The sequence below is a fragment of the Danio rerio genome, chromosome 14, assembly GCF_052040795.2.
Source record: "Danio rerio strain M-AB ecotype USA chromosome 14, GRCz13ab, whole genome shotgun sequence".
Lineage (NCBI taxonomy): Eukaryota > Metazoa > Chordata > Actinopteri > Cypriniformes > Danionidae > Danio > Danio rerio.
In genome coordinates, this window is record NC_141034.1 from 52498038 (window position 1) to 52522500 (window position 24463).

Consider the following 24463-nt stretch of genomic DNA (forward strand, 5'->3'; position numbering starts at 1 on the left):
CGTGTTGTTCCCTGTGTGCTTATAGGAAAAAAAGATAATTAAAATGACTGATGTGCGTAATTAAAACACCAGAGCTCTGTCTGTCCAGCTCCTGCTGCTCACAGTATAAAGACAGAGATTTCCAGTGGAACCCCAACATCTGTCCAGAACGTGAATGATGCTTCAACCAGTTTGGCTAAGAAAAAATAACTCTGTACAATATATATATTTACATGTAATATACAACATGTACAAAGAGCAGCGGTGCTTTCCATGCTACACGTTTTCAGAAACACAGGTTAAACACTGACGAGCGGTACAAACACTAGAGATCATCAGTACAGCAAATAGGACCAAAGGGGAGGGGGACGTTCACACAGACTGAGGACAAAAACACTGGAGGACATTTATTATTCAGTGGATGAAGACTCTGTGGACGAGATTCTCCCTGTAAACAAGCCTCATTTATTCAGTACAATCAGATGACCTGCACTCTGAATGTCCTGCTGGGGTCTGAAAGAGATGTTCTAGTCAGAAATGAAGATTCTGCCATCATTTACTGACTCTTGTGTTGATGATAAAGCTTTTAAGCTGTTTTTTTTTTCTGTGCAATGAAGATCAATGCGGTCAAATCTTTCAGTTTCTTCTTTGTGAGATTAGTGATATTTTACTTTTATTGATATTATACTTGAGGTGGCATGGTGGCTCAGTGGTTAGCACTGTTGCCTCATAGCAAGAAGGTTGCTGGTTCGAGTTCCAGCTGGGTCAGTTTGGATTTCTGTGTGGAGTTAGCATGTTGTTTTGCATGTGTATGAGTATGTGTGTGTGAATGAGTGTGTATGGGTGTTTCCCAGTACTGGGTTGTGGCTGAAAGGGCATTCGCTGTGTAAAAAATATGCCGGAATAATTGGCGGTTCATTCCGCTGTGGTGACCCCTGATGAATGAAGGGACTAAGTCAAAGAAAAATGAATGAATGGTGTAATACTTTTAGAGTTGTTTTGAATAGTTTTGGTGGCGCAGTGGCACAATGGGTAGCGCTGTTGCCTCACAGCAAGAAGGTCACTGGTTTGAGCCTCGGCTGGGTCAGTTCTATGTGGAGTTTGCATGTTCTCCCCATTTTGGCGTGGGTTTTCTCCGGGTCCTCCAGATTCCACCACAGTCCAAACACATGCACTATAGGTGAATTGAATAAACTAAATTGTCCGTTGTGTGAATGTGTGCACATGAGAGTTTCCCAGTACTGGGTTGCAGCTGGTAGGGCATCTACTGTGTAAAACATATACTGGAATAGTTTGGCCTTACTAACACCACTTCCAACAGCAACCTAGTTTTCCCATGTGGTCTCCTATCCAGGTACTGACCAGGCTCATCCCTGCGTAGCTTCAGTCAGTACCCGGTCTTGGGCTGCAGGGTGATTTGGCTGGGCTCAGTTCCAAGATATTTAGCGTTGAGGAATCCATTCTTTAGGGCGGGGCTATCAGTGTTTAAGGTGAGGGCTATCAGTGCCTTAGGGCGGGACTATCAGTGCTTAAGTGCAGGGCTATCAGTGCTTTAGGGTGGGGCTATCAGTGCTTTAGGGTGGGGCTATCAATGCCTTAGGGCGGGGCTATCAGTGCTTCAGGGTGGGGCTTTCAGGGCATGTCTCATTTCTTCTTTGTATACATCCATACGTCAATCTTCCTTTGTTTTGTTAGCAACACCAGACGTTCAACAATCCAATTGGTTCACAAAGAATGATATCATGCTCCACCCTACTTTTTTTTTATCATTTTAAGTGAATGTACGTCACTATGGAAAAAAAGGACAGTTTTAACCTCCATTTCATGACTTTAAGATGCTGATGACTCTCAATACCATCTAATGATAAGGGTCCCTTGACTCCCTCCTGATCAGCAGCCCATCAGCTCTCCTGCACATAAACATCAACACACATTTAAAATAAAGCAGTATGTCCGATCTGAATGAAACCGTGGCTGTGAGGTGAAGGGGACGCCCTTCTGATGCCCTCACGTGCCGTTGGACGCCTCCACGGGCAGTAAGTGAGCGGTGTTGCAGATGTCAGATGGGTGCGAGCACAGGGTCTGGCTGTTTTCCTGCAGGGGCCACATCTCCTGCCAGGTGAAGGAGGGCAGATGCGGCGGCCGGCTGCTGAACAGGGGTCTCCTTTGTCTGTAGTTTGACCAGACCTGGAGAAGAGTCTCTTTAAAGGGCCGCGTGGTCAACGTATACAGGATGGGGTTCAGAGCGCTGTTGATGGGCAGAATGAAGATGACCACCCACGAGCTGATGGTTCCTGAAGAGATAAACACATTATGCATTACATCGATCTGAACAGTTGAAGCCAGAATTATTAGCCATCCTGATTTATTATCAGTCCCCTGTATATTTGTTTGCCCCAATGTCTGTTTAACGGAAAGAAGCTTACACACTGCTTAATACAGACAGGATGTAGAGCAATACACAAATATCTTTACATATGAAAAAGAATTAAAATATTAAGGATATAAATAGGATATAAATATAAAAGATTAAAATATGAAAAAAAAAAATATTTTCTAGCCTACATAAATATAAAAAGCATACTTTCATGCCTTCTTCATTTCGGGAGGCTTTTTCAGTTTATTCATAACAATTTGCTTTTGTATAATGTTATTATTATTAGCAGTATTATTTATTATATCCATATTTATATTTGTTTTATTAAAACAAGCTTAGATTTGCCCACCTGTCAGGTTTTAGACCATATGGGGCACAGCATGTGTTTTAGGATATAACTCAGGTTTTTGACCACACTTGGTCATTATTGTTCATTTATTCGTTTGCTAGAAATTAGAACTGAATTTAGAAATAGTTTTGAAACAAATCTTTGCGCTTAACAAACAAAAGTATTTATTTATAGACTAACTGATGTCTGTGCCTAAAGGTTTCCCTATTCAAGAGTGAATGTGAAAGTAGTTCCATTATCTCTCATTCTCACGCAGTAGATGCTCTGTTTAACTGTTTTCTGTTAAAAAACTGTCAACTGTTAACTGTTTGCTAGTGAAATGCTCATTTTTTCCACTTAGACTTACTTTGCGTCCTGTAAATAGTGAATGCGCTCTTGGCACGACACAGCTGGCTCTTAAAGGTAATGGGAGATGAGACTCTAATTGGTTTATTCTCAAAACACACCTATAACTCATTAAGAAAATAAACTCAACCCTTTTAGACCATGCGCCTTGGCGCAAAGCGCATTTTCCCGTCCGTAAATTAGCAAAAACGCGTTCTGACACGCCCTGAAAGTGGATTTTTCGGCCCTTAGAATAGCAAAAGTGGTTTCCGACACACCCTTTTTGCTTTTGCGTCCTGTGCTTTGCACTTTGCGCATGGATCATCAAAATAGAGTCCCTCATGTTAAATCTTTCCAAGCTGAACTAATTCACGAATTCTGTGTGCATAATTCAATGACTACTTTCAGTTTAGTGGAGTTTCTCATGCAAAATAAGTATATGTCCGCAAAATGGGATGCTTTTGAATCACATCCCTCATTCACAGCAATTCCCTGCCAATCCCAACTTTTAAAGTTTATCATAAAAAAAGCCTTAAGTATATCTGGAATATAGTCATATGAACTAGATTTATGCTACTTTTTAAAAGCTTAAAATCTTCGGCTCGCATTCATTGCGATAACATGCAAAACAAAAAACAGCACTTTATTCAAAAAGACTCTCCGCGGATGAGAGAAATGCACACGGTGTGTCACAGAGTGGATAATGAGAAAGTTTTTCCTTTTCTAAAAGTGTGACACACTCGCTGTATTACAGTATATGGGCCAGTTTGAAGCCCTCCTCCTTTTCAGCACTTACATATGAAAGCAAAAGATTAATACAATCTGAAAAAGCAGACAATGGCTTTAAATAGTTCGTAAACAGGCCCGGTGAGACACCTACCAGGGATCTCGACCTCCATAAGTGAGAGAATCTTGAGGATGAAGATGGGAATCCAGCACAGTGAGTCGGTGATGACGATGGAGAAGAAGCGCTTGGCGATGGTCAGCTCTTTCTTAATGTGGTTGCTGTATTTGGTGGTCTGCGTTCCTGTCCTCTGGATATTGTAAAACATGCTTCCGTAAGACAGCACGATGATGAGAAAAGCCACCAGATTGAGACCTATTAGGAGACAGGATAAATTTCTGATATGAGGCGATGACCTCAATATAGCACATAAGTGGCACAATAATAGACTTTGAACACCTTTCAGCTCAGGAAAGATTAGGTTATTGTTGGGATGACATGAGTCCAGGACATTTCTCCACTGATTCGCAATCTAAACTCTGACCTCTCCTTGTGACCTTTATCATATAAACAAACTGAGAAACACTTCATGATCAGGATGAAGAACTGAAGCTGCAAATATAGGAAAGATACTGAAAAATCACTGGATAAATATCTGTACATTAGCAGTTTTCTGTATTTTTTGATTCATGTTTTTAATTTTTATTCTTCCCCATTTATTCATGCTTTTGAATTGTATTATGGGCATGGGTGGAAAGAGTACTGAAAATCGTTCATTCATTCATTCATTTTCTTGTAGGCTTAGTCCCTTTATTAATACGGGGTCGCCACAGCGGAATGAACCGCCAACTTATCCAGCAAGTTTTTACGCAGCGGATGCCCTTCCAGCTGCAACCCATTTCTGGGAAACATTCACACACACATTCATACACTACGGACAATTTAGCCTACCCAATTGACCTGTACCGCATGTCTTTGGACTGTGGGGAACACCGGAGCACCCGGAGGAAACCCACGCAAACGCAGGGAGAACATGCAAACTCCACACAGAAACGCCAACTGAGCCGAGGGTCGAACCAGCGACCTTCTTGCTGTGAAGCGAATGTGCTACCCACTGCGCCACTGTGTCGCCACTGAAAATCATACTCAAGTAAAAGTACCATTACTTGCCTAAAAATGTAGTGCAAGTAAAGTAAAAGTATTTGTTGTAAATATTACTCAAAGTGTGAGTAAAAAGTAGACCTTTCAAAAGTACTCAATAATACTGAGTATTACGCTGTGAAAAGCAGATGCATTTACATGTAGTGGAGTAAAAATACCGATACAGCAGTAAAAAAGTACTCAAGGGAAAGTAAAAATTCACGTTTTTAAAACTACTTAGTAAAGTACAATTTCTGAGAAAAACTACTCGATTACAGTAGTTTGAGTATTTGTAATTTGTTACTTAACAACACTGATTATGGGATCTTGATCTTTCTTCTGACAACTTTTAATCTTGAAAAGTTTAAAAATTTACTTTTGTGAAAATCTTTAATAGTTTACATTGTTTTATTGTCAGGGTTTGTGTTGTATAATACTCTACAAAAACCTTGTAATAAACTACCTGTATTTTCTGTTATTTTAAAAACTTATTTCTCTAGACATTATTTCTTATACATTATATTATTTCAAACTACTAAAATGTCGATAAAAGTCACTTTTTTTCAATTGAAAGTTGAATTTTTGACATCAAAAGTTGACAGAGCAGAAATCAACATCTTATAATGCAATTCACAACTGTAAATATACGGATAACACAATCACAAAATTTCAGAAACTTAATTAACAGATATTTTTTTACAGTGTAGCCGGAAAGAAGGTTTTTCTTTTTATTTTTACTGTAATCGTGATTAGCAGAAGTCACATATTGAGTGTGTTACCCTTTGTAATGAACAAACTTTCGAAATAGAATCATGGCAGAATTTTGTTTGACGCAGGGCACTTACGGCCAAATGGAACAAACCTCTGAAGTGATATGAGAAATAAACTCATTGGGAAAAATTTGCCCAGGTGTACATTTTTGAGAACCAAGAAATTAGTGCTCATGGGTACATACACTCACCAGCCACTTAACTAGGAACAACTTACAGTACAATTACTGGGTTGGACCCACTAGGTACTGGAAATATTTTTCAGAGATTTTGGTCCACATTGACATGATAGCATCATGCAGTTGCTGCAGATTTGTTGGCACATCCTAAATGTGCTCTCTTTGAGATCTGGTGAATGTGGAGGCCATTTGAGTACAGTGAACTCATTGCCATGTTCAAGAAACCAGTCTGAGATGATTCCTGCTTTATGACATGGAGCATTATCCTGCTGAAAGCAGCCATCAGAAGATGGTACACTGTGGTCATTAGGGGCGGACAAGGTCAGCAACAATACTCAGGTAGGCTGTGGCGTTGACACAATGCTCAATTGGTAATAATGGGCCCAAAGTGTGCCAAGAAAATTTCCCCCACACCATTACACCACCAGCAGCCTGAACCGTTGATACAAGGCAGGATGGATCCATGCTTTCATGATGTTGGAGCCAAATTCTGACCCTACCACCTGAATGTCGCCGCAGAAATCGAGTTAACATTGCCACATCATTTTCTTCCCCATTCTGATGCTCGGTTTGAACTGCGGGAGATCGTCTTGAATGTGTCTACATGCCTAAATGCATTGAGTTGCTGCCATGTGATTGACTGATTAGAAATTTGCGTTAACCAGCAGTTAGACAGGTATACCTAATAAAGTGGCCGGTGTGTGTATGTTTGTAATTTATGTGTAAAACCAAGGCTCCGAGGTGGTACTGCTGACCGCTTACCTACATATGGATGACATTTTCAGCATGACTGGTTTGCTTTGTAGCTCACCGCTATTGTCGATAGACTTGGGAAGTGGACAAAGAAAGGTTTCAAAAAACAGGTAAAACAAAAGCCTAAAACAAGCATGTGGCCGCAAGGTTGCAATCAAGTTTGCTTTCACTTTGTAGTTTGCTTTTGAAAACACTATCGTTTGGGTTAAGGATTGGGTCAAGCTAATATATTTTACATGACAAGCCGACCAGCTTCTCTAACAGATGCACTAGAGAAGGATGTTAATATGCGCAAAAAGTATGTAAATAGCGCCCTCTAATGGATTTACAAGAAATGGCACGTAGGAAAAAACATGGCCCAGTAACATGTTTGAGATGGTCAAAAAGGTACACGGCACCCTCTAGTGGATTGTGAAAACAAATACTGCAGGAAGACGTAGGCCAGGGTAAATATTTGTTGGTTCTCAAAAAATGTAGTTCTGGACACATATCTCCAATGAGCTTGAGTTATAGCGGACAGCAGCGGGGACGAAGATTGAGAACCACTGACTAAAAGAACACAATGAACATACCTAGAAAGATGACAATGGAGTAAATCTGAGCTCCGAGTGTCTCCGGCTGCTCCGAGTGCAGAGGAAAACACACTCCGTTTGTTCCATAGAAGTTTCTGAAAACGCCTTTAAAGAGCAGAGGCAGGAAGGCGATGATGAAGCCCAGAACCCAGATGACCACGAGGATGGTGACGGTGCGGCGGCGGCCGGGCGTCAGGTAGCGGAACGGGTACACGATGCAGATGTACTTCTCCAGCGTGAGGTACGTAAGCAGCAGCACTGACACCTCGGTGGACAGCATGGCCAGAGAGCCGATCACCTGACAGGCCTCGCTGTCCATCCAGGCCTGAGCGTGACGGTTGTACTCGCCGCGAAACTTCAGGTCATACGCGCCGATCATGAACAGATAAACACCCATCAGGCCGTCTGCACCTGTGCAGGACAGAAATACAGAGGAGTTTGGAATGACAATGGTTCACCAACTAGAAGGCAATCTACACATCACATTCGCCACAGAACTGGACTATAAATCCCACCATGTCCTGCTGTCACACACCAGTTTCTGCTTATCTGCTGATTACATACACACAGCTGCAGTTCATTCACCACTGATGACATGGACTATAAAGAGACCATTTACACACACACATCCATAGCTAATTCTTTTATCACTGTTACTGTGCATCACCCAGCGTTTTTCCCCGTTCCTGTTTTGTATTTAACCAAGTTTTGATTTTGGACTGTTTTGGGATTTGTGAAGTGTTTTCTGCCAGCCCTGACCATTGACTGTCTTTCTGGATTACTCTATTGAATTACACCTGTTGTACCAATTGCTCCTGTCTTGTGCCGATAGACCTTAGTATCATGTATCTATGATAGAGCTGAAACCTATGACGATTTTAAAGACAATATTTAGCTCGTTTTGCATTTATGTAGACCTATTACATGTTTTAAATGCATTATTGAATAAAATGGATAGTATTATTATTTCTAAACATCATCATCAATAATACAATAACGACAAATTTTATTTTGCTTCAGCTGTTCACATCAACATCACCTGACCAACACTTTCGGACAAATATTAATTATTCTGATTGCTCTCTTGTGCTCTCTCTCTCTCTGTCAGTAGCAGCAGTTGAAGCGCGAGCTGCACGTGAGGGCACAGCCACATCTCATAGTAAATTAGTTTGCAACTTTGTTGCATAAAAATAATAGGCTAAATAACAAAACTGGATTTAATTAACAAACAAGTTAAATAAAGCGATTTGTAAAAATGCAACAACTGAAAAAGAGAATGAAAGAACTCTGAAATCAGCTCAAATGTTCTGTAATAAAACGTGTTGAGGTCGTTGATCGTTGAAAAGTTTATCTTTTATATCCGTTATTAATAGCCTATTTAAGTTTTAAGGGGACATTTAGCATATTTTTTTCAGTGCATGTGACCGCTTCAAATACACGGAATATACATACTTGTCTTATTTGTATTTAATTCGATAGAATGATCAACACGGACATGAGCATTTTTCAGAAAATAACCCATTTATTTAATTTAAAAATATGTTAGGTCTATATTTGTATAGCCTAAAATTTATTTTATTTATTTAAACTAGCCTATATGAAATTAAAATCAATCTGTATTTTACCATTCGTTTTGGCCGTAAAGAATTATTGAACAGATTATTAATAACTTATCACAGAACATATCACTGAGTTCATGTGAAATTTTTAAGTTAAATAGGCTTTTTAATATTAGGGCAATAGGCTAATGCCGACTCGCCGCAGCCATGTCTAAAATGAAACTCTTATCAGAAAACAATAAACACATATGTTCTACAGATCTTAGCAAATACAAATGTGACACTGTTGATGATTACTTTTGTGATTGATTAGACCTTAAGCCGCGCCGCGCTCAACTGAATAAAGACATGGAAAACTTAACCGCATAGTCACGTGCAGGCGGCGAGTCCTCCATCCGCCTCCCGTCTGAAAGGACCCTAATGCATCCTTGTTTTTTCCATGCCTAGATAAATATAATTTCATTTGCTTTCATCTATGTATATTATATCCATTTTGCAGCAGCCCCGCGGTCCGAGGATAAGGGCATGAAGCTGAAGTCACCATCAAATCCTGTCCCGCGCCACACTGTTGCATTGAGTCTTGTTTGAAAACATTTCAGTGTCAGCGCCTATTTAGCTGTGAGAGCGTGGTGATTTGCTTTAGCTTGAATTATTATCCAAGATCAAACATAATGCAAATGCAGTAGGTTAAAAAAAATCAGTCGAAAGGTTATTAAATATGTTTAGATATGGTTAAATATATTATTAAAATATTATATATAAACATCCCACATAGCAAAATTTCTCTGGCCCAGCTCGGGCCCACACAATCAGGTTTTGCTTGGCCCACATGCCGCAGTGAATTACGGTACATGACTGGACCAAATCTGACTTCCAGACAAGGGCCAAACACGGACCATATCTGGGCCAAGTCTCAGCCAAGTTAATAACTCATAACTGGGCCTGAACTGGGCCAGATAGGTTGGTGTGTCACGATTGCAATGAAATTGATAAACCCATGGAGTGATGCGCTTTAGGCACACTATGGGCACGCTTTTTCTCAAAGTGACCTGATTGGTAGAATTTTTTTTCTTTACTCAAAAATGATTTTAGTGTATTTTAAATGTGGGTCAAGACTGGCCAAACTCACATGGCCCACTTATCAAATTTTTAAATCTGGGCCAAATACTACATTTTTCATCTGGCCCAAATCTTTTCTGCCTCCTTAAAGACGGTGCCACCTCTGCCAAATCTGGGCCATGTTTGGCCCACATGCTGTATGCCAGTGCCGGATGAATGCCTGCTGTGCCAGCTTTATGCCAAATCTGGGCCAGAATTCTTTGCTACTAGGGATAACACTCCACCAGTGTTTTAGACATATTTTCAGACACAATACCAATGGTTTAACTTTAGAAGGGTTAAGAAATCAATATTTGAATTGTCTGTCCAAAGATTTTTCAACAATTAAGTGCAAGTAACAAATTACACAATTAACTATTGGCTTACTATCCATTATATATTATACCTAAACTTAAATATCAATAACTTATTAACAACCATTAATAAGCCGCTTATTGGTATTGAGCTAAGTTAGCGATTTGTTATTGGTTTGTTCATAGCATGACTTGTACATTGAAGTGTGACCAAATTTACATTTGAAATTTGGAAAAAAAATATTACCAGACCTTTGTAGACTAAAATAAATGCTCAAATGTTACTCAAACCCATGCCTAGCAATTCTAGTTATAAATGTGGTCTCTTCATTTTTTCCCCAGACCTATTTTATGTTTTTTTTAATGTACAACCAGTATGCCGATTGTGTGTAGCTTCTATTTACTTATAGTTTACTCTATATACATAGAGATGTTAACATAATCCACTATATAATATAATCTACATGTGTCTATTAATTTTTATAATTTTACAATAAAAGCTTTTTAATGAATTTTTAATGAAATGCTCTTCATTTGAGATTAATGGACATTGGAGATTTATGTATTTAAACTTTTCCAAACTAAGAAAATATATATATTAAAAAATAAATGAAAAAAGCAAACAATATATATATATATATATATATATATATATATATATATATATATATATATATATATATATATATATTTAATCAATGAAAAGTAAATCAAAACACAAAATAATGAAAAAGCTTAAAAAAAAAGAAATAAAAAAAGCAAGAAACAAAATAGAACTAATCAAAAACAAAGGAAAAACAAGAAGCAAAAACAAAAAAACAAAGCTGGAGACAAAACAAAGAAGTAAAACTAAATAAAAACAAATAAAAGCAAAAAACAGCTAAGAAAAGCAAGAAGCAAAACAAAAAAGCTGGAAACAAAATAAAGATGCAAAACAAAATAAAAACAAAGAAACAGGAATCAAAAGAAAAAAAAACACAAAACTGGAGACAAAACAAAGATGCAAAACTAAATAAAAACAAAGAAAAGCAAGAAGCAAAACAAAAACACATAGCTGGAGACAAAACAAAGATGCAAAACTAAATAAAAACTAAGAAAAACAAAAAGTAAAACAAAAAACAAAGCTGGAAACAAAACAAAGAAAAGCAAAAAGCAAAACAAAAGCTGGAAACAAAACAAAACAAGGATGCACAACAAAGTAAAAACAAAGAAAAGTAAGAAGCTAAACAAAAACACAGAGCTGGGGTCTGTTCTTCGTACGTGGATTACTCAGTTAGCTGGATTTGGATATTGACGTTTTGACACGATCCAGGATCGTTTCGTTCTTCAAAGCTGATCCGAGAATTGATGTCATGGCAACAGTTCTGCTAGGTCAAACCTGATCGGGAGCAGGTTCAATTCATATAAACAGGATTAGATCGGCTCAGTTCAAGCAAAGATAATACAGAAAGTATGTTCCGAATTCTGATATTTTTTCTTACAGTAGTAGTTATATACTCTTGGGAAAATGGTACATATTTTTTAACTATATATAGAAAGTTATAGTCATTAATAAAATAAATAAAGTTATACATATTAATAAAACGTAGGCTATACAATCTGCACTCTCGAAATGAAAGTACAAAGACTGCCACCTGGTGCAAAGAGAAAACTTATTGATATTAACTTTTTAGATCGCTTTAGTACAAATTGTGTATAATAGAAATGCACAATATGTGACTTTTTTTAAAGCAATAATACATTTCAGCAGTCATAAACATGTTTTGATAGTTAATAGTGATTTGAAGCTTCACAAAAGTTGCAGACGCCTTTACCAATATGAAAATGCTTTTGTAAACAACCTGTTATTCTTTACACCGATTAAAAAACGGCTACAATAATAAAGAAAATCTTTTCTAAATGTAGAACTAAATACATTGATTTGCATTGAAATACATGATGAATACTCTTGTTTTGACAAATGAAAGTGTAAAGCCTGCAGCTCACAACAAATGTGGAAAGTTCTTGCGTGTCATATTTAACAAGCCGTTTACTGCTAATTTGATGTAATTTTGCTCACATGGATAATTGAATATTAATCAGATGATGTCATTACGCTGCTGTGCCGTCAGCCAATCGTTGCATTGCTGATCATGAATTCGAGGATCGATAGATCTGTCCTTCATAACACACGCAGCGATCTCAGATCAGTTCATCCAGACATTCTAATCTGATTCGCGAACTTGTTTGAAGAACCAAATTAGCGAGAGATCAGTTATCAAGATTAAAAGATCCAGGATCTGCCAAATAATCTTAGATCATTTAAGCGAGGTACGAAGAACGGACCCCTGGAGACAAAACAAAGATACAAAACTAAATAAAAAGAAAGAAAAACAAGAAGTAAAACAAAAAACAAAAACTGGAGACAAAACAAAGATGCAAAACTAAAACAAAACAAAAAAGCAAGAAGCAAAACAAAAAGCTGGAAACAAAACAAAACAAAGATGCAAAACAAAATAAAAACAAAGAAAAGCAAGAAGCAAAACAAACAACAAAGCTGGAGACAAAACAAAGATGCAAAACAAATAAAAAGAAAAGCATGAAGGAAAACAAACAACAAAGCTGCAAACAAAACAAAGATGCAAAATTAAAAGAAAATAAAGCAAGAAGCAAAACAAAGATGCAAAACAAATTAAAAACAAAGAAAAGCAAGAAGCAGAAAAAACAAAAACAAAACAAAACCGAAAGCAAACAAAACAAAGCTGCAAAACAAAATAAAAACAAAAAGCAAGAAGCAAAACAAACAACAAAGCTGGAGACAAAACAAAGATGCAAAACAAATAAAAAGAAAAGCATGAAGGAAAACAAACAACAAAGCTGCAAACAAAACAAAGATGCAAAATTAAAAGAAAATAAAGCAAGAAGCAAAACAAAGATGCAAAACAAATTAAAAACAAAGAAAAGCAAGAAGCAGAAAAAACAAAAACAAAACAAAACCGAAAGCAAACAAAACAAAGCTGCAAAACAAAATAAAAACAAAAAGCAAGAAGCAAAACAAACAACAAAGCTGGAGACAAAACAAAGATGCAAAACAAATAAAAAGAAAAGCATGAAGGAAAACAAACAACAAAGCTGCAAACAAAACAAAGATGCAAAATTAAAAGAAAATAAAGCAAGAAGCAAAACAAAGATGCAAAACAAATTAAAAACAAAGAAAAGCAAGAAGCAGAAAAAACAAAAACAAAACAAAACCGAAAGCAAACAAAACAAAGCTGCAAAACAAAATAAAAACAAAAAGCAAGAAGCAAAACAAACAACAAAGCTGGAGACAAAACAAAGATGCAAAACAAATAAAAAGAAAAGCATGAAGGAAAACAAACAACAAAGCTGCAAACAAAACAAAGATGCAAAATTAAAAGAAAATAAAGCAAGAAGCAAAACAAAGATGCAAAACAAATTAAAAACAAAGAAAAGCAAGAAGCAGAAAAAACAAAAACAAAACAAAACCGAAAGCAAACAAAACAAAGCTGCAAAACAAAATAAAAACAAAAAGCAAGAAGCGAAACAAAGCACCGCATCCAACAAGCACATTGCACAATAAAACCTCTAGATGGAAACTGACAGCAGGCCAAAAATCAAGAACCCTTTATAACCAGTATTCCATGTCCACACCTCACCCTTTCCCCCTCTCATGCGCACTAAAATTGAAAGCATTTCTCAGAATGCCATATCTGAGGCAGGCAGACTGTCAGGACTGATGTTTAAAGTGCTGTAAAGATGCAGTTTACACCAGCAGCTCAGTGGGATTCAAACCTTACCAAGAAAATGGGACACATTCGCAGTAATACAAACAAACAGTGCAAATGTGCTATAAAGAGAAAAAGACAAGACTACATACCATGGATTATTTTTACATGATGGCGGAAAACAAAATAAAAACCTTATCAGAGTCTGGGAGGTGATAAACATTATAGTTTGGCAGTAGGAATTGAAATTAAAAAGACTTTTATTGAGTACTAATGCATCCATTTGTTCAAACATTAATGTCAAGGACTTTGTAATGTTATCATTCCTTCACTTCCTTCAGCTTAGTCCCTTTATTCATCTGGGGTCGCCACAGCAAAATAAACCACCAACTTACCTGGCATATGTTTTACACAGCGAATGCCCTTTCAGCTGCAACCCAGTACTGGAAAACACGCATATACTCTCACAAGCACACAGTTATCCACTACGGCCAATTTAGTTTATTCAATTAATCTATAGCGCATGTTTTTGGACTGTGGGGGAAACCCGGAGGAAAACCACACCAACACAGGTAGAACATGCAAACTCCACACAGTAACAGCAACTTTTCCAGCTGGCACTCGAACCAATATCCTTCTTGCTCTGAGATGACAGTGCTAACCACTGAGCTACCTGGTCGCCCTTGTAATGTTATATTTTAAAATCAGCATATAAGCAGGATTTCCGAAAGATCATTGAGTTAGGGTGGTGAAATTGATGCTTTGAACCCTCATGAACGTATCTAAAGAGTTATTTTAGATCATACTGCTGTTTTTAATAGCCGATTTCCAAATCGAAATCATAAACAACTCCCGAGCTGAATGCAAAAAAAGGAATGAAAGGTAAAAAAGGGAAATGTTGCTGCATCTGAATGTCACATCTACACTTCAAAGTGGACACTGTGAGCAACTGACTTCCATGTTTTCTGAATGAGGCGACACGAGCTTAAGGGCCCATGGCAGCGCTTCTGGAGAATACAGATGAACAGAGATTCTCCTATCGACTTATTTAGCACACATCGAACAGCAGAAACCAAAGAACAGCTTGTCGTTTCACTGTTTTCTGTTTCATTTGAGAGCAGGTGATAATGTGTGCACTGTAAAAATTGGCCGTGATTTCAACGGTAAAAAACTGTAATGTTGCTACTGTACAAATCCGTAACCTGGTTAACGGTATGTTTCCTATATATATATGGCGAATAACCGTAAATTGACTTTCCCAGAATCCCCTGCATGGCACAAAACTTTTTATGCATTTGGTTGACATTATTATGGATCTTTTTAGTTGTTTCCCCATCAGTTAAGTACATTAGAGATTTATGTTACGTCTAATATTGATAAGCAATGTTTATTTCATGACTTTAATTTTATGCGTGTTACCATACTGGTGTTTAATAGCTGTGTGAATGACACTGAGCACCTTCTATATGCTGATACTCTTTTCTGCTTGTGGGAAAAGTTGATTGTGATGAGCATTGGCTCATTATGTAACTTCCTCATCACCGCCTGCATGTGGGTGTGCTAACGTGTCTAACTGTTTAACAAAAGATGTGTAAATGTTGATCATTCAAAATACAGACATTTTACTTCTATAAATTAATAAAATACGGTAATTTACCGTAAAAATGAAAAATTACTTTTACGGTTTGTACCGTATTTTTAACGGTAAAGTACTGGCAACCACAGCTGCTGGTTTCTTACCGTAAATTTTATGGATTTATTTTTTACAGTGTGGAATATAAATGAAGACAAATAAATAAAAACAGCTTTTGCTTTGTACAGCAGTGGTGAATTTTCTGGATGTGTCACGGATATAAAAGTAAAAAATCTGTCACTGGGGCAATTTTTTTTTTCAAAAGTAAAACAGGTGAACATTTAAAACGGTTTGCTTTTGAAACTTTAGGGCTCTATTTTGACATCCTGATTGAAATCTGCTTCGGAGTACCCTTGACCTCAGATTGAGGCGACGGTTCATCTTTCATCAGGACAATGACCCAAAGCACACCGCCAAAATATCAAAGCAGTGGCTTCACAACTCAGTGAATGCCCTTGAGTGGCCCAGCCAGAGCCCAAACCTAAATCCTATTGAACATCTCTGGAGAGATCTGAAAATGGCTGTACACCGTCGCTTCCCATCCAACCTGATAGAGCTTGAGAGGTCTTTAAAAAGACTTGAGGCCAGGACTTAACATTAACACCCGCTAACTCGCCAAATGCGGGTTGATTTCAGCTTTGGCGGGTTAGACAAACGACCCCACTAGCCACTTTGGCTGGTTTCTTAAAAGCAGGTTTCGACAACATAAGGATGACCCAATATGCGTGCAAATGTGATTTTAGAATCGAGAAGCAGCACGACTGACAAAAATAATCACGCAAGCAGAAGAAAGCAAGTCAATACCGAATGGGAGGATGATGATCACTAATCGCTAACAGCTGATGTGAAGTGCGCGACTGCTGAAACACGTGCACGCTCTCGTTTCCTTTCCTGAAGCAACCGTGTCTGGAAACACAACTGTGAGCGGTTCTCTTTCTAATAGACTGGACAAAACATGATGAACATGCACCCACAGTCCTGCTGCTTTCAAGAGCTCAAAATATGTCTTTTTGCTTTCACTTTGAACAGATTATTAATTGGCCTAAAGTTAACCTTTATCACACATGGTATGTTTTTCACCTGCTTTCATTTGATTACGGTTTTATTTGCTTTTATTTTTGTTATTATGGTTTTATTATAATTTTTTTTACAATATTGCTTTAATGGGAGATTAACTTTCCACTTATGTGTAGTACTGGTGATCCGAGTGATCTTTAGCCAGGACAGATTACTGTGCATAGTTTTGAATACATGAAAGTAATTATTTTTTTAAAAGTCAATGGACCCTTCGCTAAGCCCCGCCCTCCTTAGTTACCTGTCAAGCTTTCGTGCCTGGCACGGCTTTTTCAATGCGTGTGCGCCGGTGTCAGACATTGCCAGGGATTTAATGTCATTTTTGGCAAACAGGTGAGATATCCGAGAAAGCCTGACAAAAAAAGGACTCATTTATTACAGGAGTATATTCACGACATAATAGGCAACCGATTAGAGAATAAATCAATCAAAATTGAAGCTAGCTTAGCCTAGCCGCCTCATATGCTAATCATTCAACAGCTTAGCTTATGCTCAGCAGGAGAGGTGACGTTTAATAATAATCTAATAATAACAAATTAAACCGTGATTTCTCTATTTTTCGCCAAAAAGTCTGACAGATTAATTGGTGTGCAATGAAATATAGCGTCACTAACCGACGAGGAAACACGCATGACAGTGCTTTTACATCGTTCATTCATAGAAAGAGCAGCCAGAAAAGGGAAACTGATGGATTTGTGCCGAATATTAATAATAATAATAATAATAATACCTTTTATTTTTAGGCGCCTTTCAAAGCACTCAAGGACACCTTACAGCAGATTACAAGCACATCATAAAAATGCAAGCAGTAAAAATGACAATCAGCATAATTAAACCAGCAAATCATTAAAAGCTATCCTAAACAAAAACGTCTTTATCTGAGATTTAAAATTGGAAATAGAGTCCATCTGGCGAATGTGCAAAGGCAGGGAATTCCATAACTTCGGTGCTGTACAACTAAAAGCCCTGCCTCCAAATGACTTCATCTTAAAGTGTGGGACAGATAACAGTTCAGCAGAAGATGATCTCAGTGAGCGTGAAGGAGTGTACAAATGAAGAAGATCAGAAAGATACCGAGGGGCCAGGTTATGAAGAGCTTTGTATGTTAAGAGGAGGATTTTTTATTGTATACGATAGTGAACAGGAAGCCAGTGCAGGTGAAAGAGAATTGGAGTTATGTGATCAGAAGTACGCGAGCAGGTGACTATCCTAGCCGCTGAATTCTGAATCAACTGTAGTTTATGAATTTGTTTATCAGGAATACCAGAGAGAAGCGAGTTACAGTAATCAATCCGTGATGTAACCAAAGCATGAACAAGCACTTCAGTACTTTGTTGAGATAGTGAAGGGCGAAGTCTTGCAATGTTACGCAAATGAAAAAAGGCAGAACGTGAGATATTACTAATTTGAGAACTAAATGAGAGCATGCCATCCAGTATAACCCCAAGACTTTTCACTTGGGTTGAGAAATTGACTGGGGAGTTATCAACAAACAGGGTAAAAGATTGAGCTTTGGATAAAACAGATTTTGAGCCAACCAAAAGGGCTTCGGTTTTACTGGCATTTAACTTTAAGAAATTATTAGTCATCCATGTATTAATCTCATTTAGACATTTGGTAAGGTCAGAAGGGGGGTGCGATGTTGTAGGTTTTGTGGAGATATAAACTTGTGTATCGTCTGCATAAAAATGAAAATGTATGCCAAAAGAACGAAATATATGACCTAAAGGTAGGATATAAATAATAAATAAAAGCATCATTGACCCATAACAATGTACAGTAAGTTACATATTACTGTCAGTGTGTTTATGTAATCTTTATAAATGACTGAAAAGCAGCTGCTGGTAAAGTATATTGATCGTAAGTGCTCAGTTTGTGATCATATCTCGGTTTTGTTCTGTTGATTTATAATTTCAAATATTTGTAGCTTGAAATAGATGGAAATATGAAGTTCAGTAAAGTTAGCAACAGATTCGCAGATTCGTAATTTACGGATCAATAACTCATGTCATTATGATCTATTCGCTATTAGTAAGACTACGTTACTAACGTTATGGCGAAGGCTTAAATGGAGCATTACTCACAATATCGAGCGAAAAAAAGAAATAAGACAGCTGTGAAACACAACCAGCTTTATGTTTTTGCAGGAAACAAAGTTTGGATCTGTTTAGGGTAAGAGGTGTGTGAGTTATTGCTGTCAGTATACCACTGAATGTTTCAGGAATATCAAAACAAAACCAACTTAGCTCTGCTCCTTTAGCGCCCCTCACACAGCTTGATTCACGCTGGCATTTCTCTTGGGTTTTAGGTTTGAAAAGGGAAAAAAATTCCACCATCCCGTCCAAACTTTAAGGATACTGACTATTAGATTTGCACAATCCATATGCACTCGCTCGAAAGCTTGACAGAGCCCCTGCGGGTAGCTACAGTTGCTAAGCCACGATTGGTGGGTGGCGGTCTTTGGGTGTGGCTTAGCGAAGGGTTTCTTAGTTTTTTATGAAATGTTTTGTTAAATAAAAAGTATAGTATACAGCTATAGCTTGGTTTGACATTTAACATTTGTGGCTAAGAAATAATTATTGTTTGGTGTGGTCAGAGATAAATTCGGTAAATTCTTCATTTTGAGCTCTGGAAAGTTTTGTGAAATAAAAACTAATTGTAATACGACACTATGAAACCACAACCCATTTGCTCATGCGCATTGTGCAAGCTCATACACGACACACACAAATTGAAATGAATGAGGAGGCATGGGGACATAACACAAAATTTAAATCAAGTATTTTAGCATGTCAAAGTCAAATTTATGCATATAAAATATATTTTCCCAACAAGAAAATTATGGCTAGTGAAAATGCAGTGGAGGCGAGGCAGTGGCGCAGTGGGTAGCACGTTCGCCTCAAAGCAAGAAGGTCGCTGGTTTGAACCTCAGATCAGTCGGCGTTTCTGTGTGGAGTTTGCATGTTCTCCCTGCTTTGGCGTGGGTTTGCTCCGGTTTCCCCCACAGTCCAAAGACATGTGGTACAGGTGAATTGGGTAGGCTAAATTGTCCGTAGTGTATGAGAGTGTGTGTGAATGTGTGTGTGGATGTTTCCCAGAGATGGGTTGCGGCTGGAAGGGCATCCGCTGTGTAAAAACTTGCTGGATACTTGCCAGTTCAATCTGCTGTGGCGACCCCGGAATTAATAAAAGGACTAAGCTGACAAGAAAATGAATAAATGAATGAATGAAAATGCAGTGGCTAGTAACGTTGGAAAACTACTATAGCCACAGTGGCCGGTGATCAAAAAAGTTAATGTCAAGCCCTGCTTGAGGCTGTAATTTCTGCCAAAAGAGCATCAGCAAAGTATTGAGCAAAGGCTGTGAATACTGATGTAGATGTGAATTTTTAGCTTTTTTATTTTTTATAAATCTGCAACAATTTAAAAAAAACCTTTAACACATTGTCATTATGGGGTATTGTGTGTAGAATGTAGAGAAAATAAATGAATTTAATCTATTTTGGAATAAGGCTGTAGCATAAATAAATGTGGAAAAAGTGAAGCGCTGTGAATACTTTCCGGATGCTCTGTAGATGAATCCATGATGAATTCAGATGAATAAATGAATCCATGTAGGCTAAACTGCGTTCAGAGGTATAGAAAACACACACAAAAAAGAATGCATATAAAGTTGCATGAAACTAACTGCGTGTGAAATTGCTTTTTGACACAAGGAGATGATGGGCAATCTTAAACACAGCGTATGGTGACCCTGAAATGCATTTCAGACACACTTGAGCACTTTAAAATGCCATTGCCATAGATCCAAAGTGTCATCTTACAGCATAAAGAGATGATGCACATGGCGTGGAGCTTGTTCTCGGAGCGGATGTAGGAGCGCATGCAGATCACAAAGATGTTGCCGAAGCATGTTGTTGCTGAAACCACCCAGACGAAGACACGCAGCACGATGTTGGCCAGAAGGTCCTCGAAAGACGAGATGCCGTCAGTGTTGGGTTTGCAGCTGCGGACGTGAGGAGCATAACCACAGTACTGGAACTTTTTAAAGTAGCTGAGGAGAAAGACAGAGAAAACATGATCAGATTATTACTCTGAATGGTTAGTTTGTGTGTGCAAATATATAAAAAAAAAACCATCCATCCTTTCCTCCATCCATCCCTCCAGCCATCATTTCATGCATCATTCCATCTCTCCATCCCTCCGTTGATCCACCCACCTTTCCATCCATCCATCAATCATACTAACCATCCCTCCATTCACACACAACAAACATCCATGCATCCATCCATCCATCCATCCTTTCATCCATCCATCCATCCATCCATCCCCATCCATCCATCCATCCGTCAGTCTGTCCATCTGTCTGTCCGTCCATCCATCCATCCAGTTATCATTTCATCTATCCATCATTCCATTTCTCCATCCGTCCACCCACCTGCCCATCCTTCAATCATTCTAACCATCCCTCCATTCATCCATTTATCTATTTACACAAACATCCATCCATCATTCCATCTGTTCATCCATCCGTCCATCCATCCATCCATCCATCCACCCATCCATCCATCCATCCATCTAATTCATCTATCCATCATTCCATTTCTCCATCCATCCACCCACCTGTCCATCCTTCAGTCCATCAATCATTCTAACTATCCCTCCATTCGTCCATCCATCTATTTACACAAACATCCATCCATCATTCCATCTGTTCATCCATCCATCTATCCATCCATCAATCATTCCATCTGTTCATCTATACATCCATCCATCCATCCATCCATCTATCCATCCATCTGTTCATCCATCCATCCATCCATCCAGTCATAATTTCATCGATCCATTTCTCCATCCATCCACCTACCTGTCCATCCTTCAGTCCATCAATCATTCTAACTATCCCTCCATTTGTCCATCCATCTATCTACACAAACATCCATCCATCCGTCCATCCATCATTCCATCTGTTCATCCATCCATCATTCCATCTGTTCATCCATCCATCCATCCATCCATCCATCCATCAGTTCATCTATCCATCCGTTCACCCATCCATCCATCCACACATCAATACACCTATCCATCCATCTTATCGATCATTCCATCTATCCAATCATCCCTACACCCATCATTCAAGTCATCCATCCATCCATTTACCTGTCCATCCACCCACCTATTCACCCACCCATCCATCCATCCATCCATCCGTTCACCCATCCATCCATCCACACATCAATACACCTATCCATCCAACTCATCGATCATTCCATCTATCCAACCATCCCTACACCCATCATTCAAGTCATCCATCCATCCATTTACCTGTCCATCCACCCATCTATTCACCCACCCATCCATCCATCCGTTTACCCATCCATCCATCCACACATCAATACACCTATCCATCCATCTCATCGATCATTCCATCTATCCAACCATCCCTACACCCATCATTCAAGTCATCCATCCATTTACCTGTCCATCCACCCATCTATTCACCCACCCATCCATCCATCCATCCACCCATCCATCCATCCATCCATCCATCCATCCATCTATTCACCCATCCATCTATTCACCCATCCATCCATTTATCCATCCATTTATTCATCCATCCATCCACCCATTCATCCATCCATCCATCCATCCATCCATAAATCCACCCACCCACCTTAGTGTCCCAGTCTTTAATTATTAATCCATTCATTGATTCAGTCATTTTCCTTTGCCTAAGTCTCCATTTCAGAGGTCACCACAGTGGAATGAACTATTCCTGCATATGTTTTACACCCTTTCAGCTGCACCCATGTACTGGAAAACACCTACACACACATTCACACACTCATACACTAAGGCCAATTTAGTGTATTCAGTTCACCTATAGTGCATGTGTTTGGACTGTGTGGAAAACCAGAGTACACGGAAGAAACTCACACTGACACGGGCAGAACATGCAAACTCCTCACAGAAATGACAGCTGGCCCAGCCAGGACTTGAACCTGCAAGATTCTTGCTTTGAGGCGACAGTGCTAAACACTGAGCAACCGTGCTGACTTAGTTATCAATGTAATAATCAATTAATATCTTTCAGTATTTACTAAAGCACAAGATGGTAACCATCACCTTAAAGCTCAACTATTGTCCTCTATGTTTCTGCTCTGAACACATAATTGCTGCCGCTTACAAAAACAGGTGTGTATAAGAGAAAAACAAAAGAAGAGCATCCGAATTCACACGCATACTTTCAAAAACAAAAAACCAAAACCCACTCCATCTTGATCTGACAAGAAACATTGAAAATGACGTCCAAGATTCACAGAGCGCTCTCATTTTTCCACTGTGTGAATTATGAACTGCAAAATATGCAAAGCAGTAGGACACAATAGTGCGTCTTCAAGTAGCTGAAAAGATTGGAAAGGAAATTGCAAACACTCCAATATATATTCCAGACACCCTTGTATTTTATTTTCATGTTTCAGGCAATACATCATAATCACGGACAATTACTTCACCAGGCCGTGGGAGAAATGAAAAGACAACACATCAGTCGATTTCTAAGATGAGATCTAAAGAGTTACAATGGCTCAGTGGTTAGCACTGTCGCCTCACGGCAGAAAGGTCGCTGTTCAAGTCCCGGATGGGCCAGTTGGCATTTCTGTGTGGAGTTTGCATGATCTCCTCATGTTGATGTGGGTTTCCTCTGGGTGCTCCGGCTTACCCCCACAGTCCAAACACATGCGCTATAGGTGAACTGAATAAGCTAAATTGGCCGTAGCGTATGAGTGTGTGTGAATGAGTGTATATGTATGTTTTCCGGGACTGGGTTGCAGCTGGAAGGGCATTCACTGTGTAAAACATATGCTAAAATCAACCCAAGCTCATTCTGGAAACGTAGCCCCGCGGACGTTTCTGGAGACCGCGATTTACATGGCCGGAGGTACGTAAAGGCCGCGTTTAGTTTTTTTCGAGCTAACGCTGCGGGGCGGTGTGGCGCCGCTCCGCCCCTCCTCTTCGCGCTCGCCGGCCGACGGCTCGCCTCAGAGATGGCAAACCACCTTTTTCCGGTGGAGCACCAATGGCCTCGGACTTGGAGGTGCTGATTCTCATCCCAGCCGCATCACATTCGGCAGCAAACCGCTCCAATGCATGCTTAAGGTCCATGTTCGATGAAGCCAGAACAACAGAACAACATCATCTGCGAACAACAGAGATGAAATCCTGTGGTCCCCGAACCGGACCCCCTCCAGCCCAAGGCTGCGCCTTGAAATTCTGTCCATAAAAATTAAGAATAGAATTGGTGACAAGGGGCAGCCCTGCCAGAGTCCAACATGCACTGGAAACAAATCTGACTTATTGCCGGCAATGCGAACCAGACCCCTACTCTGTTCATACAGGGATGGGACGGCCCTCAACAAATCGCCTCTGACCCCACACTCCCCGAGCACCCTGCAAATGCTGATTTAACATCAACATTTAATTGTTCCATATTGCAATACAATACAATCACATAATATCAAAGCTCTCCCACATTTTAAGCTATTAATACTGCCCTCATTTCCATTTTTGGTATAAGATTGCAGAAGAATGGTGTGACTAGAAATGTACAGTTTTTTTTACCATCATGCTGATAACTTTTTAGTCACTCGGCAAAACTACAGTTCAAACCGCTGTGGTTAAAACCCATTCCTACACCTCCTCCTTCATCTTACCCCAGACATGCTCAATAATGTTCATGTCTGGTGACTGGGCTGGCCAGTCATGGAGCACCCTGCCCTTCTTTGCTTTCAGGAGCTTTGATGTGGAGGCTGAAGTATGAGAAGGAGCGCTATCCTGCTGAAGAATTTGCCCTCTCCTGTGGTTTGTAATGTAACGGGCAGCACAAATGTCTTGA

General features: G+C 39.0%; 1 protein-coding gene and 2 long non-coding RNA genes across 10 annotated transcripts in view; 2 read left to right on the forward strand and 1 right to left on the reverse strand.

The window, feature by feature from the left end:
• The window catches only part of LOC147840923 (uncharacterized), an 834865-nt gene that overhangs the window by 159772 nt on the left and 650630 nt on the right, over positions 1-24463 (forward strand). The window lies entirely within an intron of this gene.
• Positions 620-24463, reverse strand: part of rxfp1 (relaxin family peptide receptor 1) — a 210239-nt gene continuing 186395 nt past the window's right edge. For 5 of the 8 annotated variants that reach the window (XM_087280017.1, XM_087280015.1, XM_087280016.1 and 2 more), the window contains 4 exons: positions 20394-20623; positions 7168-7578; positions 3910-4128; positions 620-2273 (listed from right to left, as the gene is read on the reverse strand). In XM_087280017.1, coding sequence (XP_087136143.1) covers positions 1987-2273; positions 3910-4128; positions 7168-7578; positions 20394-20623 — 1147 coding nt within the window. In that variant the 3' untranslated portion in view covers positions 620-1986. 8 annotated transcript variants of the gene reach the window in all.
• Positions 4464-9332, forward strand: LOC147840925 (uncharacterized). The gene is made up of 3 exons (XR_015508083.1): positions 4464-5739; positions 5803-7068; positions 7109-9332. It is a non-coding gene; the product is annotated as an uncharacterized LOC147840925 (long non-coding RNA).